The 22276-nt window shown below is 38.3% G+C and overlaps 4 protein-coding genes across 8 annotated transcripts; 1 reads left to right on the top strand and 3 right to left on the bottom strand.

Annotated features, from left to right (window-relative positions):
* Window positions 1-644: 644 nt before the first annotated feature.
* Window positions 645-7190, top strand: LOC128879019 (protein eiger). Its single transcript, XM_054127792.1, has 4 exons — window positions 645-2458; window positions 4823-5400; window positions 5496-5952; window positions 6335-7190. Exons 1-4 carry the CDS (start codon window positions 2093-2095, stop codon window positions 6533-6535), a joined length of 1602 nt encoding a protein of 533 aa, XP_053983767.1. The 5' UTR covers window positions 645-2092; the 3' UTR covers window positions 6536-7190.
* Window positions 7191-7874: 684 nt separating this feature from the next.
* On the bottom strand, window positions 7875-9951 carry LOC128879020 (uncharacterized). Its single transcript, XM_054127793.1, has 2 exons — window positions 9811-9951; window positions 7875-9698 (listed from the first exon to the last, which is right to left on the bottom strand). The coding sequence occupies exons 1-2, from the start codon at window positions 9949-9951 to the stop codon at window positions 9456-9458; spliced, it is 384 nt and encodes a 127-aa protein (XP_053983768.1). The 3' UTR covers window positions 7875-9455.
* Window positions 9952-9996: 45 nt separating this feature from the next.
* LOC128878572 (armadillo repeat-containing protein 3-like) lies at window positions 9997-12164 on the bottom strand. The gene is made up of 7 exons (XM_054126859.1): window positions 12150-12164; window positions 11809-12071; window positions 11376-11700; window positions 11031-11198; window positions 10769-10972; window positions 10236-10398; window positions 9997-10169 (listed from the first exon to the last, which is right to left on the bottom strand). Exons 1-7 carry the CDS (start codon window positions 12162-12164, stop codon window positions 9997-9999), a joined length of 1311 nt encoding a protein of 436 aa, XP_053982834.1.
* LOC128879017 (acetylcholinesterase) lies at window positions 10085-20600 on the bottom strand. Of its 5 annotated transcripts, none has more exons than XM_054127786.1 (9): window positions 20495-20600; window positions 17816-18105; window positions 16026-17184; window positions 15772-15962; window positions 15503-15689; window positions 15330-15435; window positions 15064-15259; window positions 14859-14974; window positions 10085-14192 (listed from the first exon to the last, which is right to left on the bottom strand). In XM_054127786.1, exons 2-9 carry the CDS (start codon window positions 18077-18079, stop codon window positions 13817-13819), a joined length of 2595 nt encoding a protein of 864 aa, XP_053983761.1. In that variant the 5' UTR covers window positions 18080-18105; window positions 20495-20600; the 3' UTR covers window positions 10085-13816. The 5 variants fall into 5 exon arrangements, with proteins under 5 accessions (XP_053983761.1, XP_053983760.1, XP_053983762.1 ...); XM_054127787.1 differs by lacking the exon at window positions 20495-20600 and adding an exon at window positions 14647-14678 and having other exon boundaries at window positions 14009-14192; window positions 17816-20268; XM_054127788.1 differs by lacking the exon at window positions 20495-20600 and adding an exon at window positions 14647-14675 and having other exon boundaries at window positions 14009-14192; window positions 17816-20267.
* Between the last annotated feature and the right edge of the window lie 1676 nt (window positions 20601-22276).

Below are 22276 nucleotides of genomic sequence, written 5' to 3'. Positions count from 1 at the left end.
TTGCGTAATTATTTGTATATGTATATTTATACGCATATCAGGCCTGGACATATTTAAATTGAAATGAAAATAAGAAATAACTACTTGTAATTATTCTTGTTGCATATTATTTTGAGGATAATCAAGTAATATAATTTTAAAAATGCCCAGGCCTGTTATTCGAATAACATGAAATATAAACATATAAATAAAGAATTATTATATAATAATAATATTAATATTTGTTATCGTTTTAGCAGTTATGCGAATATCATTCCTAAAATTTTCTTGGAAATGGCGTCTTTCAGAAATCAGAAATTCGTTCCACTCCTTTCCCTGACGCGTTCTCTTGATATAAAAAAAATCTGTCTACGAGTGTTTATGAAATTGTTCGATGCCAACGTGAAATTTTTTACATCAAACAAGACAGGAGAAAATATAAGGAATTAAAAGATATTAAATCGATAAATTAATGACGAATAAATAAGTGACATATTGTCAAATTGTCATGGAGCAATATTACGTAGGGGGTAAAGACGTCACGCTATCGTATCGATAGAGCGTCAGAGGGAAGCTTCATCTCGGCGACGAATCACCGATCCCACGCCATTGAGATCCAGTAGCGAGGCGCTGCTGTGATAAACTCGAACGCGTTCCACAGGTCCAACTCAGTACGTTCGTGTCTTTCGGACACGCTGGTTGCATCTTCTTTCACTGCTCGAGTCCAAGTTCCGCGAAAAGAACGTTCCAAATCGCGCATCCATCGGTTCGCTTCTCTTTTCATTTACAAACCTCGAATCTCCAATTATTGCGATTCGTGGAACGATCGCCACTCGTTCTCCCCTCTGAAATTGGCATCGTTTCTGAATTTCTCCGGTGTGTCGAGAGATTACAAGAAGAACAAGTTGGCGAGTGGAAAGGATCGACAAGATCGAGCGCACGTTGCATAGACACCGGCCAAGACTAAGAAGAGGAGACAAGGGACAAAAGGCAGAACGGGGGAGGAGTCGAGGGGCCAAAGGGTCGAATCTTCGATACTCTTGCCTGCTCGCAGTTCTCTCAAGGGGAAAAAAACTTACCGGACAGGTTTTAAAGAGGTCTTGGGGACCAGGATGCGGGACATTTAACGTCTTGATTCGTCGCCTAGGAAGTCGTCGAAGCAGGTGAACAACCGGCTACCGAAATTAACGTGACGATTACACAATCTTCGCCTGATTTACTACCAACAAACCTGTCAACCAGAGATGTGCAAAATCCTCGTCTAAGTACACGCTTCGTATAACGAGAAACGGATAAACAACTTTGTTACTCGTAGAATAAAAGTGTTTGCAGTATACTACGAAGTTATAATTCATTTTTATACGAGTTCGAAGTCTTGAATCGAATTAACCTGACGAATCGTTGAACGCTTGTCTGTTCATCTATTATTCGAATAAAAGTTTATAACTCATCGTCGAGAATAACGCGTTTCGCGTTGGTTTCGGTGTAGCCTTTGTCGCGTTCGTTTCGCGACAGAGAACCCGCACGAGAGTGGAAAAAGCTAGATTCAAATCGTTCTCGCGTCGTCGCGGTTTCTTTTAGCGATTGTGTCATACGAGCGGGGGCGAAGAAATGCTAAAGCGCAGATGACATCGGCGAACCGCTCTACCAAACAGAGGTGGGCAAACTTCTCTTCTAGATAAAATACCTCTCGCAATAAGTGATAAGCAAAGGAAGACAATTGGACGGGCTTAAACGAGCGATTTATTTAGACTTAACCTATGAATGGAAGAGTCGAAATTAATAAAAGCGTGCGATCATTCGAAGACAAACAACAGATTTGAACGAATAACAATTGACAATAAACAGTTGTACGAAAAATTCATCCTGGTTCCGTTTCCCAAAAATAATGTACGCCGATCGCGAATCGATAAGAGAAAAGAATTCGTGAGAGCGTCGACTTTGGTGATGGACTCCGTGGACGTAAGCAAACACGATTCTCCCGACGAATGAATACAGAAATCTCGATAGAGGATATCGTCTTTCATTCGACCGTGTTATTGTACGGAAATTCAAGTGTCATTTAGAGATTTGTTAACATTGTGAGCCCGCGTGTGTGTTTATTTCGATCGATATGACATCCATGTTGTCTGAAGGTGAGACGAAGGTCGCGAAGATTAAGCAGAAGATGATGAACGACGTCCACGTGAAGGAGGAATCGCGCTCGTTCTTGAGCTTCTCCAGGGAGAACCTGAGCATCTCGCAGTCGGAGCTCGAGCAGGGGTTCAACAAGCACCGGTTCAGGCCCGATAGGAACACGATACTGAGCGTTGCCGCTTTGACCATCGCTTTTCTGTGTTTTGGACTGGAAACCTGGAAATTGCGACGCTCTCTGATCAATGCACGCGAGATCGAGGACTTGAAGCGCGACGTGGAGAGTTTGAAGCATCGGTTTCTTGGCGAGGATCTTCTGGACGAGCTGAAAGCTTTCGAGGAACGGGTCAGTCGATACATCTCAAAAACTTTTAACGATTTCGTTTCAACCTTTTTTCCTTATTCGATTGTTGTAAGTCTTGTAATATAAAATGGCTAAAGGCGTAAGGATGTCAAATATGATCACTAGATCATATTTATCACTAGACTGCGGATCTTTATGCATTCGTAGGAAATTTGAATGTGCAAGAAACTACAAAATGCAAACAATATACAAGAGTATAAAAAAGATTGATAATAAAGTTCATGTTATAATATTTGGAAAATAAAATAAATTTTATTTTGCATACAGATCCGCAGTCTAATGATCACAAACTAAATTCAATTTGCAATGGGTCGTTCGAAAGCACAAAAGGAATCATCTCCTCGTCGAGATACAGACTTGTCAGATATTCTTCTGTTTTAACTCGGTACGAATTGTCTCGCGAAAACTATAAACAATAGATAATGCACGGCATCGTTTGGTTCCGAGATAATGCTTTATATTTCGGGAGGATATTCCGTTCTAAGCAGAGAAAAGGTTGTAAATCAAAATTGTCGTTTCGTTAAACTCGGCGCGCCCCATTGGCTGATTCAACGGTCGCTCAGACGTCAATTTATATCAATAACTCGATGATAATTTGCGTCGTTAGCAGGCCGTAATCGTGGGAGTGGGTAAATGTGAGAGTGAATATATTACGGAAGTAGTGTATTGGACGCGTGAAGGATGAGCGTTGAGATTAGAGGAAAAGAAAGTGTGCGTTTACACTTTGTTTTGCGCGAAGAAAAACTCGATGACCTAACCTACGCAACTGGCAACGGATGCTCATTGGTCCGTTGTGTAGTTGCTCTGGAGTGTATCGTAGGTCATTGCTGTTCTGTGCTTTTCAAACGTAATTTCCTCACTTATCTATGAAATTAAATGGAAAACGTACATAAATACTTTTTTACCTATTATTCATCGAATAAAAGTTAGAATTTGACGTCTAATCGCTACTCGTTGTTTTTATTCGTTGTCTATTGTTCGAATAAAATTGCTTTCGTATTACACGAAGACGGATTACTAGATTAAATTGCGAGCATTTTGAATATTAATCTAAAACTTCAGGATCACATTCTTAAAGGTTTATATTGGGTTGTCCGGAAAGTCCATGCCGATTTTTGATAGGTGGTGCAGGTCTGTATATGTCGAAATGGCTGAAAACAGATAACATATACAGGGTGTCTCAAAAATGTTGTAACAGCTTGAAAGGGGTGGTTCGCAAGGTGATTTGAAACAACTTTTTCCTTAGCGAAAATGCTTTGCGGGTTTTCGTTGAGGAGATATTAACGGAAAACACTGACCAATCAGAGCGCGAGTATGCCGATGGAGCGGCCGTGGTAGCGAAGACTACGCGCTAGGCGGCCGCGCTAATTCGCTACCGCGAGCGCTCCACGGGGATACTCGCGCTCTGATTGGTCAGTGTTTTCCGTTAATATCTCCTCAACGAAAACCCGCAAAGCATTTTCGCTAAGGAAAAAGTTGTCTCAAATCTCCTCCCGAACCACTCCTTTCAAGGTGTTACAACATTTTTCGGACACCCTGTATATTACAATTCAAATGTGCCTTTGAAGTTTTCTTAAAAATTGCCACGAACTTTCTGGACAACCTAATACTTCCGAAAAGTTTAAAAAAACGAATTGAAGCCGGATTACCAGAATACGAGATCCTTAATATGAGATCGACGGTAGAAGTTAGATCAAAGTACGCGTTGGTTTAAATCGCTGGCATTGGTATTAATTACGAGATAACCGGCGCTCATCTTTCACATGGATCTCTCATAACAAACACAAAATGGGGTTATCGCCGAGGACGAATGACATTAAAGGTCGGAGATAAGCGAGAGGCACGTGTCCGAGTGTGGTCACGAAACGGTTCGATGACCCGGATAAACTTGCACGCGGTGAATGCCGCTCGATATACGAATGTTATCGCATGAATTATGCAATTCGTCGCGGGATTGTGATGTCTCGGAGCATGCATCGTTTCGAGCGCCGCCTTGTGCGCGTCTACAATATAAACAAGTGTTTTCTAAAGTAGGGGGAGCGTCACAGTCAAGGATGTGTTGTGAGAAAAATACTTTCAGTTGTAGAGAAATGTCAATAACGTTTATAATTGCTGTTTAACATTTGTATAATTACGACCTCACAGGAACTTAGTAAGTAGTACAAATTTGGATATTCAAACATTCTATAAGCTTGTAACAAACATACGGAAACACTGGAAAGATATGGAAATTTATATACGGTAAGCATGTTTGATGAATGACTGATGAAGCCTAACATAATAACAAAAACGGATAAACCCTGACTGTAGAAGGAACAGCTCATATATCATTTTTTCTTTCTGCAGGTGTACGCTGGAGAGTCCAGTGACGATGACAACTCCGACAAAGTGGACAATGACAACTCGGATAAATTGGACGTCGATGACATGGAATACGAGTATGCCGACTACGACGGTTCGCATTGGCCCGAATATTCTTCGGACCACTCTACACCTATCTACGGTGCCCGACCATCCGATTTCCCTGATTCGTTGTCGACGATTGCCCCTGTCCCGTCTCCTCCAGAGCCAACCTCAAACGACGCTATGAGGATACTGTTGGCAGCTGTCCACAAGGCAGAGGTAAAGCAAGAATTGAAGAAAAACATGTGGGAGAACCACAAGAATGCCGAAAGGGAACCACACGTGGAAAAAGTCGCGGAAAAGATTTCCGAGGATCACGCAGAGGAGCAAAAGAATAGTACCAAGCAAAAACGGGACGTTCCCGACACTGAAAGCTTGAAAGATTTCCTGGAGTGGAAGGCGGCTGAGAAACGTAAACGGTCTATTGGTGCACATAAACATGGTTCAAAGAGGGTGATCGCGTCTGGGTCTAGTCTTCGCGAGAGTCTGGAGGACTGGTCTGTCGCGGACAAGCAAGACACGTGAGTTGTTTCATTTGGTATCGTTACACTAATTTTAAGCAGACGGTTTCAAGACACTGTAAGAAGAGAACGTGATTTTTCTTTATGTTGCGCAGGTCGCTCGAAGTTCGAGGCAGGCATCCTCCCAAGAAATATTACACCCACTCGGAATCCGTTCACGGTGCCCTTACCGTTGATGGACAGAGTTCGAACATCCGAAGCACAGAAGAACAGCCGAAGAAACCTGCCCGCAGGCTTCGAAAGAACCTGCACACGTCCAGACAAACCTTCGCCGCACATTACGGCGCCGATAAGAACTTGCTAGGGAGAAGAAAAAATGACACCGGAAGTTCGAGAGTCCGTCACGACGATAGAGTCTTCAAGGCGTGGAGAGCGAGCGATTGGGTGGAGGGTCTTCGTATGGATCAGCACTTCGACATGAAGAACAACGGAAGTCTCGTGATAAACAAGGACGGTTTGTACCTGGTATACGCGCAGATTCATTACATGGACGAGCATTTCGAAGCTGGGTTTCATTTGGAGGTGAACGATCGACCGATCTTGCAGTGCATGGTAAGCGGACGCTCCCTAGTGAATCGATATTAACCATAGCATAGAGTCAGGCCTCGCATGTAAGCAATGCGTGAGATTGGTGTGTGCTTTGCCAAAAGCACTTTAACATATTATTACGTAACGTAGTATTACAACCTGTTTGGCACATACTGCTTTAATCCAACTAATCCATTACTTCAAGTCTAACATTCTATCCGGCTATCTGACGTCCTTTCAACCGGCCAATTAATCAACTGTCTAACCAACGCTTCAGATAAATATAAATTTACACTAATTTTGATATCAAATTGTACCATGAAGAATTAATTACGTTAACAAAAAATCGAGTATTAGGGATGCTAGACAAAGGCAAAGGAAGTAAAAAGGAAAATTCTATTTTTAGAATTACAATTCAGGCAAAGACAGGGACTTCAGTCAGTCCTGTTTCTCCGCCCAGGTGACGTGTTTGAACAAGAACGATATTTTGGTCTTGAAGGAAGTCGGCAGTTCGTCGAGATACGCTCTACTCGAAGCGGAAAAGAGTTTCCTGGGACTCGTGAGACTAGGAGACGCCAAAACATTGCCATTCTACACATCCCAGTGAATCGAATTGCGATTCGTAGCTTTGATTGCGATTGAATTGCTATGCGGAGTTAGTAGAACGTCTTAATACAGCGATTGCCATTTATGAACGATATTTATGACGCAAGTGAATTAGCTGCACATTTCTGATCAACCTTTCAAATCTGGAGGCAATGATGCTGTCTACATTACACCAAATGTTTCGATTAAACGATATGGGCATTTAATAGAGTTGGCATCGTGACACTTGTTCATTGTTTAATGACATTTGTTTAATTTTGTTTAATTTGTGACTGTTGGCAGTATCGGCACCGTTACACAGCGACCGTTCACGCGTCTTTCTTAAATATCGTAATAAATGCGAGTTCACAAGCAATTTTTCAATTAAATTTTCTCTGCAGTCAGCGTGTTAACAATGGGAGTGTACCCTGCTGCAATGAAAAGTAATTTATTTGAGCGACGTACTAAACTGATCCGTTTAGTTGTGTCTTATAGTTCAATGGGACTAGTGTACTAGTGTAAATAATGTATTTGTATTTTATTACAGCGTAATTTTGTAAACTATCATCAACTTTCTATAACCCAAAGAGAGAGCGAGAGTGAGTGAGAATTCAGCGAATCGATTTTGTAATAGATTTATCTAAACAAAAATAAACAGTTCGCGCACACAAATTGCAGTCCTGCGATTACGTATTAATATTGTTATATTAATTTGCCTTTTCAGTGTATACATTGGATTTACAATTTATTAGTTTTTCGTTTAATATTATTCGAACAACATGGGACGCAACGTCTTTATTTGAGTAATTTTAATTTAACCGACTATTTGTAAATTCAATATGTGTTCCGAACAGTCTGATCATTTTTTTCGAATCAACGAATATGTCAATCGCGACATAGTTTGTCGCAGACCCGTTGCGTTTCGTAATAAAACCTAGCTCGGTGACAGTTAATTGGGATTAGATCTCCAGGCGAGTCCATTAGATCGACGATGAAATTAGGCTTCATCAGCTTCGTCGGGAAAACAGTTTGACGGTTATCGATTGAAACTGCGTCCTTATCAGAGTCCTTGTATGAATACGGTGGTATAGTTTGTAATGTTACAATTTCTGGACAAGAGGTGTCTCTGTCGAGATAAGGTTTAAACGAAGTTTCTTCGACTGGTCCTTCCACCTGCATAATTGTTAAAAGAAGTTAAAAGAAGTTAAAAGATCAGTGTTTTCTAAAGCATATAGTTTGTTAAGATTTATTAATTTATCATTATTTGTGAATTTATTCCTGAGTTTGTAAAATAATTTTAAGATACCTGTGGAACCGCTACTTCGACCCAAGTTTTCCCATACTCTCCTCGCACCAGAGCAGCTGGTAGATGTATTCTGTCAGCTATCGCTTTGAAAAGCAAGGCTCTTTCTAGGTAAGAACCGACCCTGAGCATCCCCAATGGTATGATGCTCGTCTCTATGGTGGCTTTGATTTCCTTCAAGTGGATCTCCAGCTGATGATCCACGCATCCGATCAGGGGGTCAGGTCCCGACATTTTCCCCGCGACAAACTTTGCTAACATCTTGGCGCGCGAAGCCACGTAATTTACGTTCGCCAATCCCTGTCTTACCTTTGATGTTCTGGATCGAAACACGTATTAACAATTACGAACTGACAGATTATCAGATTGCACGAAAGTAGTAGAAGTTATAGAGTAGTCATAAACGCGCAGATTTTTATGTGAATAGATATCTGGAGCGTCGGTGTAGGAAAGCATTAGAAAGCTTTTTGAACTTTGGAACTATTCGCTATAAAGCCATGCCTTCCTTAAAAGACACATACACGCATTTAGACTCTGCCGCGACGAGTTTGCACTTGAATAACTCTACGTAATCATAGAGGCAAGAGTCGCATTGGAGACGACCGAATTTCGAGTCCATCACTAGATTTTGCAATTCGCTGGACATGAATATTCCTGTACGGGTAAGGTCTTCTATGCTCATCTGAACGGGATCTAGGGAACCAAAGATATGACACGCGTTGATCGCAATTGACAAGAGCAAATAAACATTGTAACCTTCTAAAATTGATCGACTCGGAGATGGTAAATTAGTGCTTGATTCATAAGCCTGAACACAGTTCACGACGTAAACAGGCTCCAGTGGGCAGAACTTGAACCGAAAGATATCGTCCAATATCGGAAACCTGATCAAGGTTGAAACCGGATGGCCAGCATGGAAAGAAAATGAAAGCTATTTGTGTTAAGAATTTTCCATTGGTATATCACAGAATTCAGTACCCAAATTTATCACCCAAGTCTCAAAGTTATTTGAAGATTATGATGTTATAAATTATATTTAATGTTTGAGATAACTGTCGAGTGTCTCGGGTATGTTGGAATATGTAGATTCGTGTCGATAGGTACTTTATCCTGCAAAACTTTATATTAGGTCGTCCAGAAAGTTCGTGCCAATTTTTAAGAAAACTTCAAAGGCACAATTTGAATTGTAATATATATTTATTGAATTACATAGGTACCATTTTGTTCCACAACCTTTCCACCTTTTAAGGGATGTACATATATATGTTATTTGTTTTCAGGAACTTCGACATATTCAGACCTGCGCCACCTATCAAAAATCGGCATGGACTTTCCGAACAACCCAATACTTTTAATGGAATATACATATATAACGGTAACAAGACACGGCCGTACGGGCAGACGTTTCTACGAAGAACGTAAAATCCGTTTTGGGTGACATCGTGCAGAGAAAGTCGTCCGGTGAAAGCAAACTTGATTGGCAGGTGCGAGTCGAAGAGCGCTTCTATGCACGTGTCCCACGTGGGCACGCCTATTGCGGTCGTGCGGTTGTTCACCATGCTTGGGTATCGTTTTTATCGGTTATTGGAACGATTGGGAACATGTGTCCCGATCTGTATATTAAGGTTCCAAAATGGACTCACAAGTTTAAATATCTGGCTTGAACGAAAGCGTCCGCTAGACTCGGATCCGCGCATAACAATTGTATCAATTGAACGGCTGCATTCCTTACTGGGATCGATTTGACGTCGACCAATAAATTGTATAATTTGCGCGGTCCATGAGCCTTCAGGAAAGCGGACCTTCCGATCTTGTCTACGCACAGTATGGCTATAGCATTGCAGCAGGCGATTTTGTAGTCGTTCATCATTGGACACGTCAACTAACAAGAATCCGTTTTAGTTCCAAGGTTTTATATTCTTTCAATTTTTCCGTAAATCAACCAAAATTTTGTTGATTTATCTCTCTTATGTAAATATACCGAAGGGATTTACTTCGAACGATGCGCACGCTGTATCCACCGTGTTGCTGTTAACGATGACATTTCTTAACGATCGATTCCTGGCGATTGTTGTTAGGGACTCGACGGCTCCCACCAATATTTCTATAGGAACTTTTCCCGTTGTTTGCTTCATCAGCCATACGAGATAATTCTAAGGGAATGTGAAAGCATTCTTCATCTAAATGACAGTTCTAGAGCTGTTCAAACGATCTCGGATGTCCAACGTGTCTACCTGTCCATGGGTATCCAAGAAATAGTGGCAATTCTTCATGTCACACTTTAGCAATCGGTTCAATGCAAACATGGCTGCCTGTCTTATAGTCCATTTCAAGTTTTCATTTTTCAGTATATCTGTAAATGTTTTTCGAATTAGCGAAGTAGATAATCGTTCAAAGAGACTGGTAGCTTCTCGAATACCTAAAACATTCTTTATGCAATTGCTCTCGGTCAGTTCTTTAGCAGCGTCGTTGTGAAGAGTCATCATACCGATACCGTGACAGCTGATCTCGTAGATATTGGACTGCACGTTGCCAGACAATGTCAGCAATAAATGATCGATGATCCCGTAGGTGTACAGTGCCTTTCGAATAAATAAACGTTAAATCAGTTGTGATAGAAGAATAGCGTAACTTTTCAACTGTCTACTTGCTATCTAAAGTAAAGTAAAAATACTTCATTATTTTGATATGGAAGAGAAGTTCGAAAATTACGAAATGGTATGCACAGGATAAAATTTAAATACTGTTATTCAGATTGAACATTTGCTGAAAATGGATATAGAAAGAAAAAAAATTGGAAAAAACTTTTGGTTATCCCAATCATGAAAATGAAATAACGATATTAAATATAATCATAATTCTCAAGATTGTGTCCCCCTCGCTGAAAGTTTAATGAAATTGAGTCGACAATGAATGTCTTAATTTATAGCAACGGTAAACAAAACGTGTTACTTTTCTGCCTAGGGGAGTGTGCGATAGGCGAACGACTACATCAAGAGCTTCCACGAAAAATTTCGAGTTTGGCGTGTCTTGTGTGTACTGTAGAAGCCTTTTAATGCCTCCGATGTCGTTGAGTAAATCGATCGTTGCAGGATTATCGGAGGCCAAACAGAGAATTCTGAGCACCTCCGAATGAAGGTCTACGCATTCTTCTTTCTGAATTGGAAGAGGTGTGCTATTAAGTGTTACATGAATGCACTAGATCGAGTCTTACATCTAAAAACTTTAGCAAAGCCTGGAGACCGTTCGATCTTCTGAAAAGGTTTTGCAAGTGATCATCTTGGTTCCTACTGACCAGCTCACCCACGATATTCAATGCTAATCCTTGGATTTCGCGATAAGGCGAGTCGAAAAGATCGTATAGAAGATTCAAATTAAAATCCTGAAAGTGATATAAAATTCTGCTGTTTTCTTAATGTTTTTTTTCGTAATTTCGTCGTTTTGTAATTCTGTTACATCTAGATGAGATTTTGTTTAATCGCTTTTCATGTTCCAATGGAGGGTGTATAGTTTCCAAATTAATGAAATTTCACGAAATCGATTGTTCGTCTAAACAAACCTTTGTTTCTATCATTTCTTTGGCTCCAGTAGAATCTCGCAAGAGATTGTGCATAATTTCTAAATTGTTCTTTTTCACGTCCGGATCTGGAGACTGAAGTCTCTTGAACAGGAAGTTCATATCCAAACATTGTTTCAATAATTGTGCGACGCCGAACATGTCCTTTGACACTTCTGCTAATATTGCAGAGGAGAATTCCTGCATGAAGAGGTCTTTGTCGTTGACCAAAATATTTGCAAAATGTGGAATATAGTAGGTGCTGTCTAGCAGGAAGTTGCGAACGTTGGGAATGGCTGCCATCTCTGCCAACAGCTTTGCAGCAAATCTAAATATTGCAGTAGCAAATTAAAGAGTGATAGAACATATAATATCCTGATAAATAGTAGATTTATGACCTGCTACAGCTACTTAAGAGTTGAATTAGGCAAGTAACCTTCGAGTAAATAGATTTTCGTGTTCGATTAGCGGGATAACGCTTGCTACAATTTCGAGGTCGAACAGGACCTCTAGGTTTCCTTGAGATTTGCTGCCATACTTGGAGAGAGCAGCGGCCGCAGCTAAGAGTATAGGTTGCTCTTGACATTGCAAAAGCAATACCGCTGTCCCAGGATGTTTAACCTCCAGACCCAGAGGATCAAATTTGTATTTACTTTGTTCTTCGCGATCTACTCGTTCCTTGTTCTTGGTTACACGTTTCTGTGTGTGGTTCACGATATGAACGAACAACATATTTAAGGGAAAAAAGATGATACACGCATCTGTTATTAATTTTACCTTCTTCGGGTTCATCTTTCTTCGTCTTTTTTAATAATAATTCGTGATAAATCAAAAGGATCGCCTACGGACATTGCAATTATTGCGATACCTATCAACTAAATGTAAACAATGAATGTTGTTGTAATTGGGAACGGATCGCGTAATTGATAACAGAGAATTATAAAAAGAGGTATCTAAGCAAATGCAAATGATAAACTGATAAGTGTACTTGATGCGTCACCAATAATTAGAACATGTCAAACTTGGTTTTATTATTTATTTATTTTTTTTACAAAAACTTATTTAACGACGGTCTATGATACCGTAATACATACAATACATGTTCCACGGCTTAATATTAAATCTGGGGTACTCAATTAACATGGTCAGCAAGATAGACATGGCAGAAGCGCTTCAGTAGCGCGTTTAAGTTCGAAAAAGAGTTTTGTACGCTTTGAAACATTTATAATAAATTACTATGAAATGTACATTTTTGAAAGTCTTATGACTAATGCCATCTACAAGAACGTGATGTATGCAATACAAAATAGTTCTATTTTTAGAACAAATAAAGATTAATATGGTAAGAGCGTCAATTTATGTGTAAAAGGTACCGAATACACTAGTTAAATACAATTAAATTTGCTTAGTACGGAATGAGCTTTATATGCTAGACAAAATATATAAAATCTCTCGCAAGATATAACAATATACATCTGTATAATTAGGTACTACAAATGGTTAAACTGTGAACCTATGTCAATGAAATTATGACAATGAGAATAATGAGATCGGTTCAACTACAAATTACGCGTGTTCTTTAATAATACTATAAACGATGGTGTATAGAAATACGCCGTTTAGATATGTAGTAGTGTGCAGTGACGCGTTAACCTATAAACAGAGAAACCACCTGCCGAAGTATTTTGAATGATTAGGCTGGATTAAATATTTATTTTATATTAAAGTTCTTCGTTTTTTCTTTAGATGGGACGTTGATATTTTATTTCAGTTGAAGTCCCATGAAGTATAACGCGCCACTGATACCTCTTTCGTAGTGAAAAGAGATATAAAATCCCATACTTTATTAAACCTATGGCTATTGAATTGATTCTTAAAGTTACACGGACGTGACTTGTATTATTGTATAATATATTACTATTGTGGCGTGTATTGTTCTCCTTAAAAAACATTTATATATTCTACGAGGCACAACGACGATCCTTATAAGAATAAAATCAATGTAAAAAAGGTATAAAATAAGTATCGATATGTACAGTGTTAGATAAAAAATAGAAGTTTTTACATACGCGTAACAACGACATTTCTATGGACGGATTAAATATTTAGCTGAAACTTAAAATATTAATTAAATTCAGTCGTTCGCGCATTTTTTTTTATCCCGTACACACGGGATATTTCTTAACCTTTCGGGAAATTGTAACCAATGCAGATGATCACAGCTTTGTGTTCAAAATTATTATTTTTTTGTTCATTCTAAGTTTTTCGATCGTTAGTAAAGTTTCCACGTATTCCTTATATAAATAAAGAATCACGGTTTCCGAAAATTTTGTAATCGTTTATAAAACGATCAGCATCACTCTACTAGAGTTTTGTTTCATATAAATTGACATCCATTGTACTAGTTTCGAAAAGTACGTCCAATTACACACGATAAAAGGCTATCATACAGCCGTCTGTGGAACACCTTGGACTAGCTGTGTCTTGCTTTTGCTTTTAGATAACGAAGTTTGGCTCATCGCTTTGTTTATCTTGGGATGACCGTTGGGTGAGCTGGTAACAAATCCGTCGGAGCGCATGTCCTTCAAAGATATATTGGAGTTGCTTCTGAGGGACGGGGTTGAACTGAACTTCCTGTTCTGTGTTAATCGTTCTTGAAGCTTCGATTCATTTTGTCGCGGCGTTCTGGATCTGACATTTGGTGCATCGCGATATTCGTAAAGGTTTTCCTTCGAGGGACGAGTCAGATTCTCGATTCCCTCCGAGGGCTCATCGTCTCGTACCATCAAGATGTCCCCGCTATAGTAGTGATCAGATTGTCTGCAAACGGAATCGCAGAAGACAGTAAAGATATGTACCACCTACTAATTGCAAATACCTCCCAGTAAGTGTAGAAAGTGAATGAGCAAATAATACTGTGAAAATGCCAAATGAAGATACTGTAACCTTTGAAGTGAGAGAAATTGAGTCATATAGTATGTGTTGCTTGCCATATTCAAAAACAAAATAATAAAATGTGTAGTTTTAACAAGCACAGTTTATTTCTGTCTAGGTTACCGTTACATGGCAGAGTATTTAAACTTTTTTTTTGTGCCCTATCATATTGATATGAACCAAAATGTTCACATTGAAACGTCTATAAAGAAATAAACTATGGTTGTCGAAACTTCTTATTTTATTATTTTATCAGAGAAACTCATTGTCAAGATTTAGAAGCTGTGCTGTAAAGTACACAATAATATGCCAGACACCATATGATCAGTGCTCGAATTACCTGCATATATTCTGGCAGCCCTGGTTTTGCTGCTTGAATTATAAGCAGAAATTGGATTAATACATGAAATTCTTATATGAATTTTTAAATGGATTAAACCTACGATCCCTTACAATGTAATTCGTGTAGTTCGATAGTAAAACCAGAACCATCTCCCGCATGCACTACAGATAAATGTAGTAAGAGCTTTGGTTCTGTTTACCTTTTCTTACCTCTTGGCATTGCGCCAAAGCATGCAGCACACAACGGATAGTACAATCAACAGCAGACACGCGGTAGAAACTGACCAAAACGCAATTTGCAAAGGCTGCTTCGGTTCCCACCAATACTGTAATAAACGTAGAATTGAATAAATAAAGATATTTTCGAGTGTAAATATCTTACACAAGAGATATAAAAAGAAAATAGTTTGCTTACTTCGGTAACTGGAGGATACGTAGGCACTAAACGACCAATAACAGTTGGCAAGTAAGCGGACCAAAATGCACTTTCAGTTTGTCGATAATTGAATAAAATTGAACTGTTGAAAGTAGTATTAATGTTCAGATAGCGTAGTTGCCCTTGCCTAGCAACATCGAAGTGTAACCCCACAATTTGCGACGGTGTTGGATTTCTATAATATAATTAATAACATGATCTCCATTAAAAAAAAAAAAAAAATTTTAAGATATTAATGAGCATACCCATAGGTTGCAAAATTGGAAAACGCTTTCATGAAGAAGTGACTCATATTGCGATCGTTGTCTGTCCACATGTCTCGCTTCAATTTCCATTTCTGAGGAAAAAATTCTGAAAGGATAGCATTTTGTTATCATACGATATCTTAAAAGAGAATTTTCAAGTATCGCACACCTACCGATATCCATGAAAGGTGCGCCAGTCAGCCAAAGAAGTTCAGTATCGTGAGGTACTCTACGCCACTGTGGCAGTTTTAGTGCTTCTATGGTAGTATTTAACACGTACAAATAAGTAGGTACGTGTCTCTCTACCAATAACTTTGCAATTTTGTCAAAAGGAGCCACGTAATGAAAATCTGATAATAGCTGGATAGACAACATGACATTAATTTGTATAAAAAATACAATTATAAAAACTAAAGTTATAATTGCAATGCATAAAACTTACATTGATGTACTGATCGCGAATGTGTGTAATATTTTTTGGATCAGGCCAATATGTGTACATATACTTTATAGCTTCATAAACGCCTTGAGGATTGAGGGTGTAATTGTACCGAAGAACGAGTTCCCAAATTTTTTGATCGAATAATTCTGGATCTATTACATATTGATTCCTTGCCAGTGTAACATTGTTATCTGAAATTACAGAAAATGATTATTAAAATATAAATATGGCAAGTGAAATTATAAATTACGTACATATAATATATGATGCCTCTTGAGTAGTTACACCAGCCATGTATGCCAAGTTCTGTTTGAATTTATAATTTTTAATACTATTTTCTGGTGTTTCAAGAAAGAAACGCCAATCAGATGCTCTCCAGTCTTCAAACCAATTATCGCTTGGTACAGTGAAATTAATGTCTAACACAGGAGCCCATGGAAACATTCCAATATGTGGCTTCAATTCAGAATTACCCAATTCTAGAAAGCTTCGACCATCTTTCAAACACTGCACCAATTTCCAACTGCTTTCTATACTACAGCCCAACATTTCAGCATATACTCTGGATGTATTCTGTGCTCTGTATTTGTCTATTATAACTGCCCAGTCTGCCAATGCAGAACCTGATTGAGCTATTACTTTGGATACCATTTCACTGGTTCTAGGTGAAACCATTAGCAGTCCAGCACTTGCTGCACCAGCACCAGGTCCAAAAAGTGTTATTGCTTCTGGATTACCATTGAAAGCCCTAATATTATCATACACCCATTGTAGTGCCATAGCTTGATCTAGAATTCCATAGTTTCCAGGACTGTTCTCGTCTCCTGTACTCAGAAATCCTAATGCTCCCAATCGATAATTAATAGATACAACTACTACATTGTAAAATGCAGCCAACATATGAGCAGGGAATAAGTTACTAGCTCCGTGAGTAAATTCTCCACCATGAATGTAAAACATTACAGCATATGGTTGAGCAAGTCCAGAATCAATATTTGGTGTAAAAATATTTAAATATAGACAATCTTCGTCTACATCTCTGATTCCTTTAGTGGCACCAGTATATGCACTAGGTTGAGGACATGCTGGACCCCAATCGACAGCTTGCATTAACTGCCAACCTCTGTGAGGTCTGGGAGGCTTGAAACGACCCTCCCTAATAGGTGGCATGGCATAAGGAATACCCAGAAATACGTTAACATGTTTTGTAACTCTTTCAACTGGCAAACTCCAAGGTCTGTGTCTTGCTTGCGGATCATCATATATATACACCTTGAATCCTTGTATTTGTCCATAATTTGTGTCAACTGTTACGTCTCTAGGTAAATTTTTTGAATCTGGCCGTTCTCTTCCTTGTAGATCTTCTCGCCAGCCACCTAGTATTCCAGGCAGAGGAAGTCTTGCAGGTGTGTCCTACAAGTAATTAATTACTCTTTATTTTCAAAATGAATTGGATAGTAATTCTAGGATATGGGTATTAAAATTTATAACATCCTTAAATGGAAGGACCCTTTTATAGGGAAGTTTTTTCTAACTTTTATGTAATGTTACACAATAAAGGAAATGGTATTTTCAATTTAAAAAGAAAATGTTCAAGAAAACTTATGAAGCAATACTAGACAAAATTTTTATACAAAATACTTTTGGCAGGACTTTATTTACAGACTTTACTATTTACATAACTTATATTTAGAAGGAAACTTTTCACGATTCAGACAAAATAATCGAAAATTAATGTCTGTACTTTCTTTTTTTACAATATCATAGTCTCTCGAAATTCTTCGCACGCGCTACACACGAATCGTTCAACGAGAAACATAATATTATCACAAGTTATGTATCACTCATTTAATGTTAGAGACTTTCATCTAGATGAGAATTTCGCCTATCTGTTTTAGCGCTGTGTGTAACGAGGAAGCTACGTTACATACAATGACCTAATATTTCTTGGAATGACCGTAGATACACAAATATTCAAAAGAAAGCACAATGTTTACGACGTGATTTGATCACTGGCTCTTTTCTTTTGCATTGTCCGACTTACCTGGCGGTGATACCGATCGTCCGTTGGTTTGATGTGTCCTCTGTAAACAGGATCCAGGTAACTGGGACGGTAACCGTACCTCCTGTCCTTGTAAATATACGTGTCGGTCCGATAATCCGTCCCGTTCGTTGGCACGTAGACACCATCACGACTATAGTATCGACTACCAGACGAATGTTGCTCCTGACACAGCACTGCGACCGTAAGAAAGTACAGAGAAAAACAGACGCGACCAAACGGTGAGCACAGCCTGTACACGGCCATCTTACCGCGTGCAGACTAACGTTTAGCTGCAACGAGAGAGTGAGACAGGCTTGGTTTCATTGGTTTGCTGTTGGTTTTGCTCGTGTGTGCGTAGAGACGCGTGACACTTCCCAATGCGCGCGTAAAAGTGGAGAACTTGGTCTTCCAAGAAACTCTCGACCAACCACAGGAAAAGGGAAAGGCGTTGCGAAAGTAAAACTTTACGGACAGACGTATACGTTCATTGAGCAGAGATACAATGAGATAGACGTAGTAGGAAAGAACAGTTGGTGTACGATTGTGGAAAGGAACGCTAAGCGAGTATCGCGAAGTTGCTACACGTGGGTTTACGAAATTTACGTGGATCACGATTCACGACTCACGCGCATGGGCCAACACCCTGTAGCTAGCGATGGGAACGATATCGATATCATGTTGATAATTAAGCAATTCGATGACGAAGTACGTAATCAAAGGATGCGATCAATATCAAATTTCATCCAATTTTAATATTCTAATTCAATCACAATTATGAACCAATTTGAAAACTTATTTAGGAATATAGTTCACTATCGATCACTTACTTTAACGACTAATTTTCACATTGGTACGATATCGTGTGACAGTTTCATCAATGAAACTGTGACTGTATTTAAAGATGGTGTTGTATTTATAGCGGTCGAAATAGGGTTCACTGAGATTCGCTGCACTAACGTAGCTTGTTTTGAAAAGTTGTTTACGACAATAGCGTTGTTTAGTCCAGTCCAGTCTATCGTCCAGCGACTACTAAACGTGAATGTTGAACTCGCGTGCAAATACGCGCTGCGATCTACCGCCCACGCGTTAATAAATACTTGCTGGATCGAGCATGATCTACAGTGTGTTTCCTCAAACACGAGCATTTCAATATTTTTTTTTTTTTTTAGAGGTATATAAACCGTTAGAGAAAAGATAGATCTGGGTTATATTTTAAATTTTCAAGGCAAAAGATATTTTTTTAAATTATATGACGTTGAATGCCAGATCAGTCCCTGCAAAATTTTCATCTTTTACATAAAATTTTCAAAGACTTTTCTTTTATGAAAAATATTATTCTGAAGAAATTTAATGTTAATCAGGACATTTGCCTTATTTTTGGTATTTTAGAAAAATGCAGCAGTGTTATAGATACGTATGGTGTAAAAACAACACCCTGTATGTAAGTCCCTATTATCATCCAAGTATGCCGTTGCGTGAACGGATGTGTCATTGCGCTGATCCTGTATAGGGTGTAATGAAAACATTCTGTCCATCTGAATCGATGGAGCAATCGATAAAAAATCTTTGAAATTCGAAGTGACTTTTTATCGGCTATGTCGTATATAGTTGTGAGAGGATAGGACTGGAATTTATGGAGAAAGCAAAATACATATGTGGTAGTAAAGAAAAACTACATAAAAGACGATGAACAGTCTTAAGTGCTATTATAAAACATAACCTCGACATGGCGCGCTGTTATGGAGCCCAAAGTGTATCGTAATTTCTTGTACAATTATTTTCTTTATAGTACGACGCATGTGACCACCCTATACATATACAGGGTAAGTCGTGAATAATGTTATAAATGGCATTGTGGGAAGTTCCTGCTTTCTCCTAACGTATTGGGCCCAAAGAGTTTTAATTTATCATGTTTTTGTTGTTGAAATATACTTGTACATAGAAAAGAATGACTTTGGGAGAAACAAAACTATGACGATTATGTTTGTACCAAGAAACTCTCATTTCCGTGACTCACTCTCTATAATATAATAAATTATCGGTTTATGCGATGTCGGCGCCCTTATCTTCAAATGATTTTACTCGAGAAAGATTAGATCACCGTTGCTCATCGCTATCGTATCACTGGAATGCCTTGTCACTTAATACGATAGTTTAACACGTTGACTATCAGACTAATTTCTACGAAGCTAAAATTTCGGATTAAGACAAATGAAAACTACATAACCCTTCTGCCGATTAAGGTCATACTTTTAGCCCTTACGTGGGTTATACACTTATACATACATGTGCAGTGTGTATGACTTTGATTACCATTCAGAAATAAAGACTTGTTTAAGCAACGTGTAGATGAACGATAGAAAACGTGAGTGACAATTAATAGCAGAGATGGACAAAATTATCTTATCTAGATACAGATTTTGAATAACAAATAAACAATAGACACGTATTGCATACATATTTTGAATAATTGAATGCAATTCTTTACAATGTATAAATACAAGTTTAACTATTCAATGAAATAAATGTTGCAAAGAATTTTTTATTTATTATTCATTATTTGAATACAATTTTGTCTGTTAACCTATGAATGTAACTTTGATAACAAAAAACCGCTTGTGTTGCAAGTGAAAATGCACGAATATATAGTAGTAAAAGCATACGGTTTTTATAACTCACTTAGGTGAAAATAGGATCAAAGGTAAAAAATTGTAGAAGTTGTTACTGAACTGCCGTGCACCGTAAGCAATCACTGTTTACTTACGATAACACGCTTTGGTCCGAGGCACCTGTGCTGCCAGCGCCATAAATGCTTGGAAATAGTGTTCATTTATGAAATTAATAATTCAATGTTATCAGGCAAAGCTCATAGATATCGCTGAACATTTTTACTTGCAATAGAAAATTTTCGTTCGAATAGAAAATTTTAATTTCAATAGAAATTTTAATTTGACACACTAAAGAGTAGCTTTAAAACGTGTAAGAGTAACTTGTTCTTCGTAACGAGAAACATCGTCGCACTTGACATCGCGTGATCCGATGACTTCTCCAGGCTAACCAACTGGCGCACAAAGTAAAAGCTTTTTTTACGCGCCGGTCGTCCCCCGTGCGAGTTCTTCAATTTACAGCAATTGCTGGATTTATTACCCGTTCCCCGCTCGACTTTACTTATAAACTCGTACAGTCCTAGTAAAGAGCCGACCGTGTTTAATTACATTGGCCTGTTGCGCTATCCTCTTGAAATCGTCACGCTTGACACACCGGGGTCGACTTCTGAGAACAAAAGTAAACTCGAGCTGAACGGTCCTTAAAAAATAAGAAAAATCTCTTGGACAGCAAGTTCAATCCTTTCTTGACAATGAAGAAGCCATGCGTTATCATTTGAAAATGAACTTTTAATTTATCAAGTAACTGTATTGAAAATCACCTAATCTGTTACAGTCAACAGAGGTTAAGAGGAATGCGAGTTTGTTGAACGCGACTATTCGGTAGCTTCCATCTTTGTTTGATGTTCGCGCAAAGTTGATTTAAATGGACGCTATTATGCTCGTTGTCTGTGTCCCGTCGTGCGTATATCCCTTTTTGTGGGAACTTGGCCATTAAAATAGTCTTTGAACTCGTGGGAATAAGACAGACATCGCGCAGTATGGATATAATTATTTCAATCGCTATTCGTATATTCACGACATCTAAAGATCAAAGTCTTTTTTTTTATTTTATTTATTTTATTGGATTATTTTTTATTCATAATGATTTTCATTATCACTTTTACATGAATTAAAACACCGCTAGAAAGTTCTGAACAGACTTAGGAACATTTTGTTTGAAATAATTATTTCGAATATTTTTTTTACTCTTGCATTTCCGGCAACCGAAATAAGTTCGTTATTCGAAATAATGATTATTTCAAACTACTAAAAGTAATCATTATTTGAAAACAATGTATTTTCCCGTCCTCCAAATGATAGTATAAAAAGAACAGTTGGAGCTATAAAGAAATACATACGAACAGATCTTTGATACGAATAGGTATCTGCATTGTCGACATTTGTACATTTGGTGGTCCCATCTAACGCCAAGAATGAGAACTAATAAGAACGCTACAAACTTGGACGTTTTATCGTCAAAAGCGCTGACTATAAGTTTGAAATACGATTTATATCAAATTATAATTATAGCTTTATCTAGGATACCGTCAGATTAAGTAGCACGTACCTTTCATTGAAACATAACGAGCAACTACAACAAATTTCGTCTGACTTGGACAAAAATAGTAACAGTTATAGGAAAATCACAAACACATGGATTTTGAAATATATTCTGATAATAGTCAGATTATTTTGACACAAAAAAATAATTGTTAATACTTATGGATCGTCAATTTTATTATACGTCCTACAACCTACAACTACCGGTAAAGTGTCAAAAATGAAATAACCGTAAGATAAGATGATATTCTTT

The sequence above is a fragment of the Hylaeus volcanicus genome, chromosome 6 (assembly GCF_026283585.1).
Source record: "Hylaeus volcanicus isolate JK05 chromosome 6, UHH_iyHylVolc1.0_haploid, whole genome shotgun sequence".
Taxonomy (NCBI): Eukaryota; Metazoa; Arthropoda; class Insecta; order Hymenoptera; family Colletidae; genus Hylaeus; species Hylaeus volcanicus.
The sequence above is the reverse complement of the archived record's forward strand: the minus strand, read 5'-3'. Positions and strand labels throughout refer to the sequence as shown.

Excerpts from the sequence above, each read along its gene's own strand:
- LOC128879019 (XM_054127792.1), top strand. The coding sequence starts at position 2,093 with ATGACATCCATGTTGTCTGAAGGTGAGACGAAGGTCGCGAAGATTAAG. Across the intron at positions 2,459-4,822 it reads TGAAAGCTTTCGAGGAACGG|GTGTACGCTGGAGAGTCCAG; the intron begins GTCAGTCGATAC and ends TTCTTTCTGCAG. Across the intron at positions 5,953-6,334 it reads GACCGATCTTGCAGTGCATG|AATTACAATTCAGGCAAAGA; the intron begins GTAAGCGGACGC and ends TTCTATTTTTAG.
- LOC128879020 (XM_054127793.1), bottom strand. The coding sequence starts at position 9,951 with ATGAAGCAAACAACGGGAAAAGTTCCTATAGAAATATTGGTGGGAGCC. Across the intron at positions 9,699-9,810 it reads CAGCGTGCGCATCGTTCGAA|TTGACGTGTCCAATGATGAA; the intron begins GTAAATCCCTTC and ends GATTCTTGTTAG.
- LOC128878572 (XM_054126859.1), bottom strand. Across the intron at positions 11,199-11,375 it reads AAGAAATGATAGAAACAAAG|GATTTTAATTTGAATCTTCT; the intron begins GTTTGTTTAGAC and ends TATCACTTTCAG. Across the intron at positions 10,973-11,030 it reads CTTTGCTAAAGTTTTTAGAT|AAAGAAGAATGCGTAGACCT; the intron begins GTAAGACTCGAT and ends CTTCCAATTCAG.
- LOC128879017 (XM_054127786.1), bottom strand. The coding sequence starts at position 18,079 with ATGGCCGTGTACAGGCTGTGCTCACCGTTTGGTCGCGTCTGTTTTTCT. Across the intron at positions 15,260-15,329 it reads TCCAATTTTGCAACCTATGG|AAATCCAACACCGTCGCAAA; the intron begins GTATGCTCATTA and ends ATTATATTATAG. Across the intron at positions 14,193-14,858 it reads CTTTGGCGCAATGCCAAGAG|ACAATCTGATCACTACTATA; the intron begins GTAAGAAAAGGT and ends TTCCGTTTGCAG.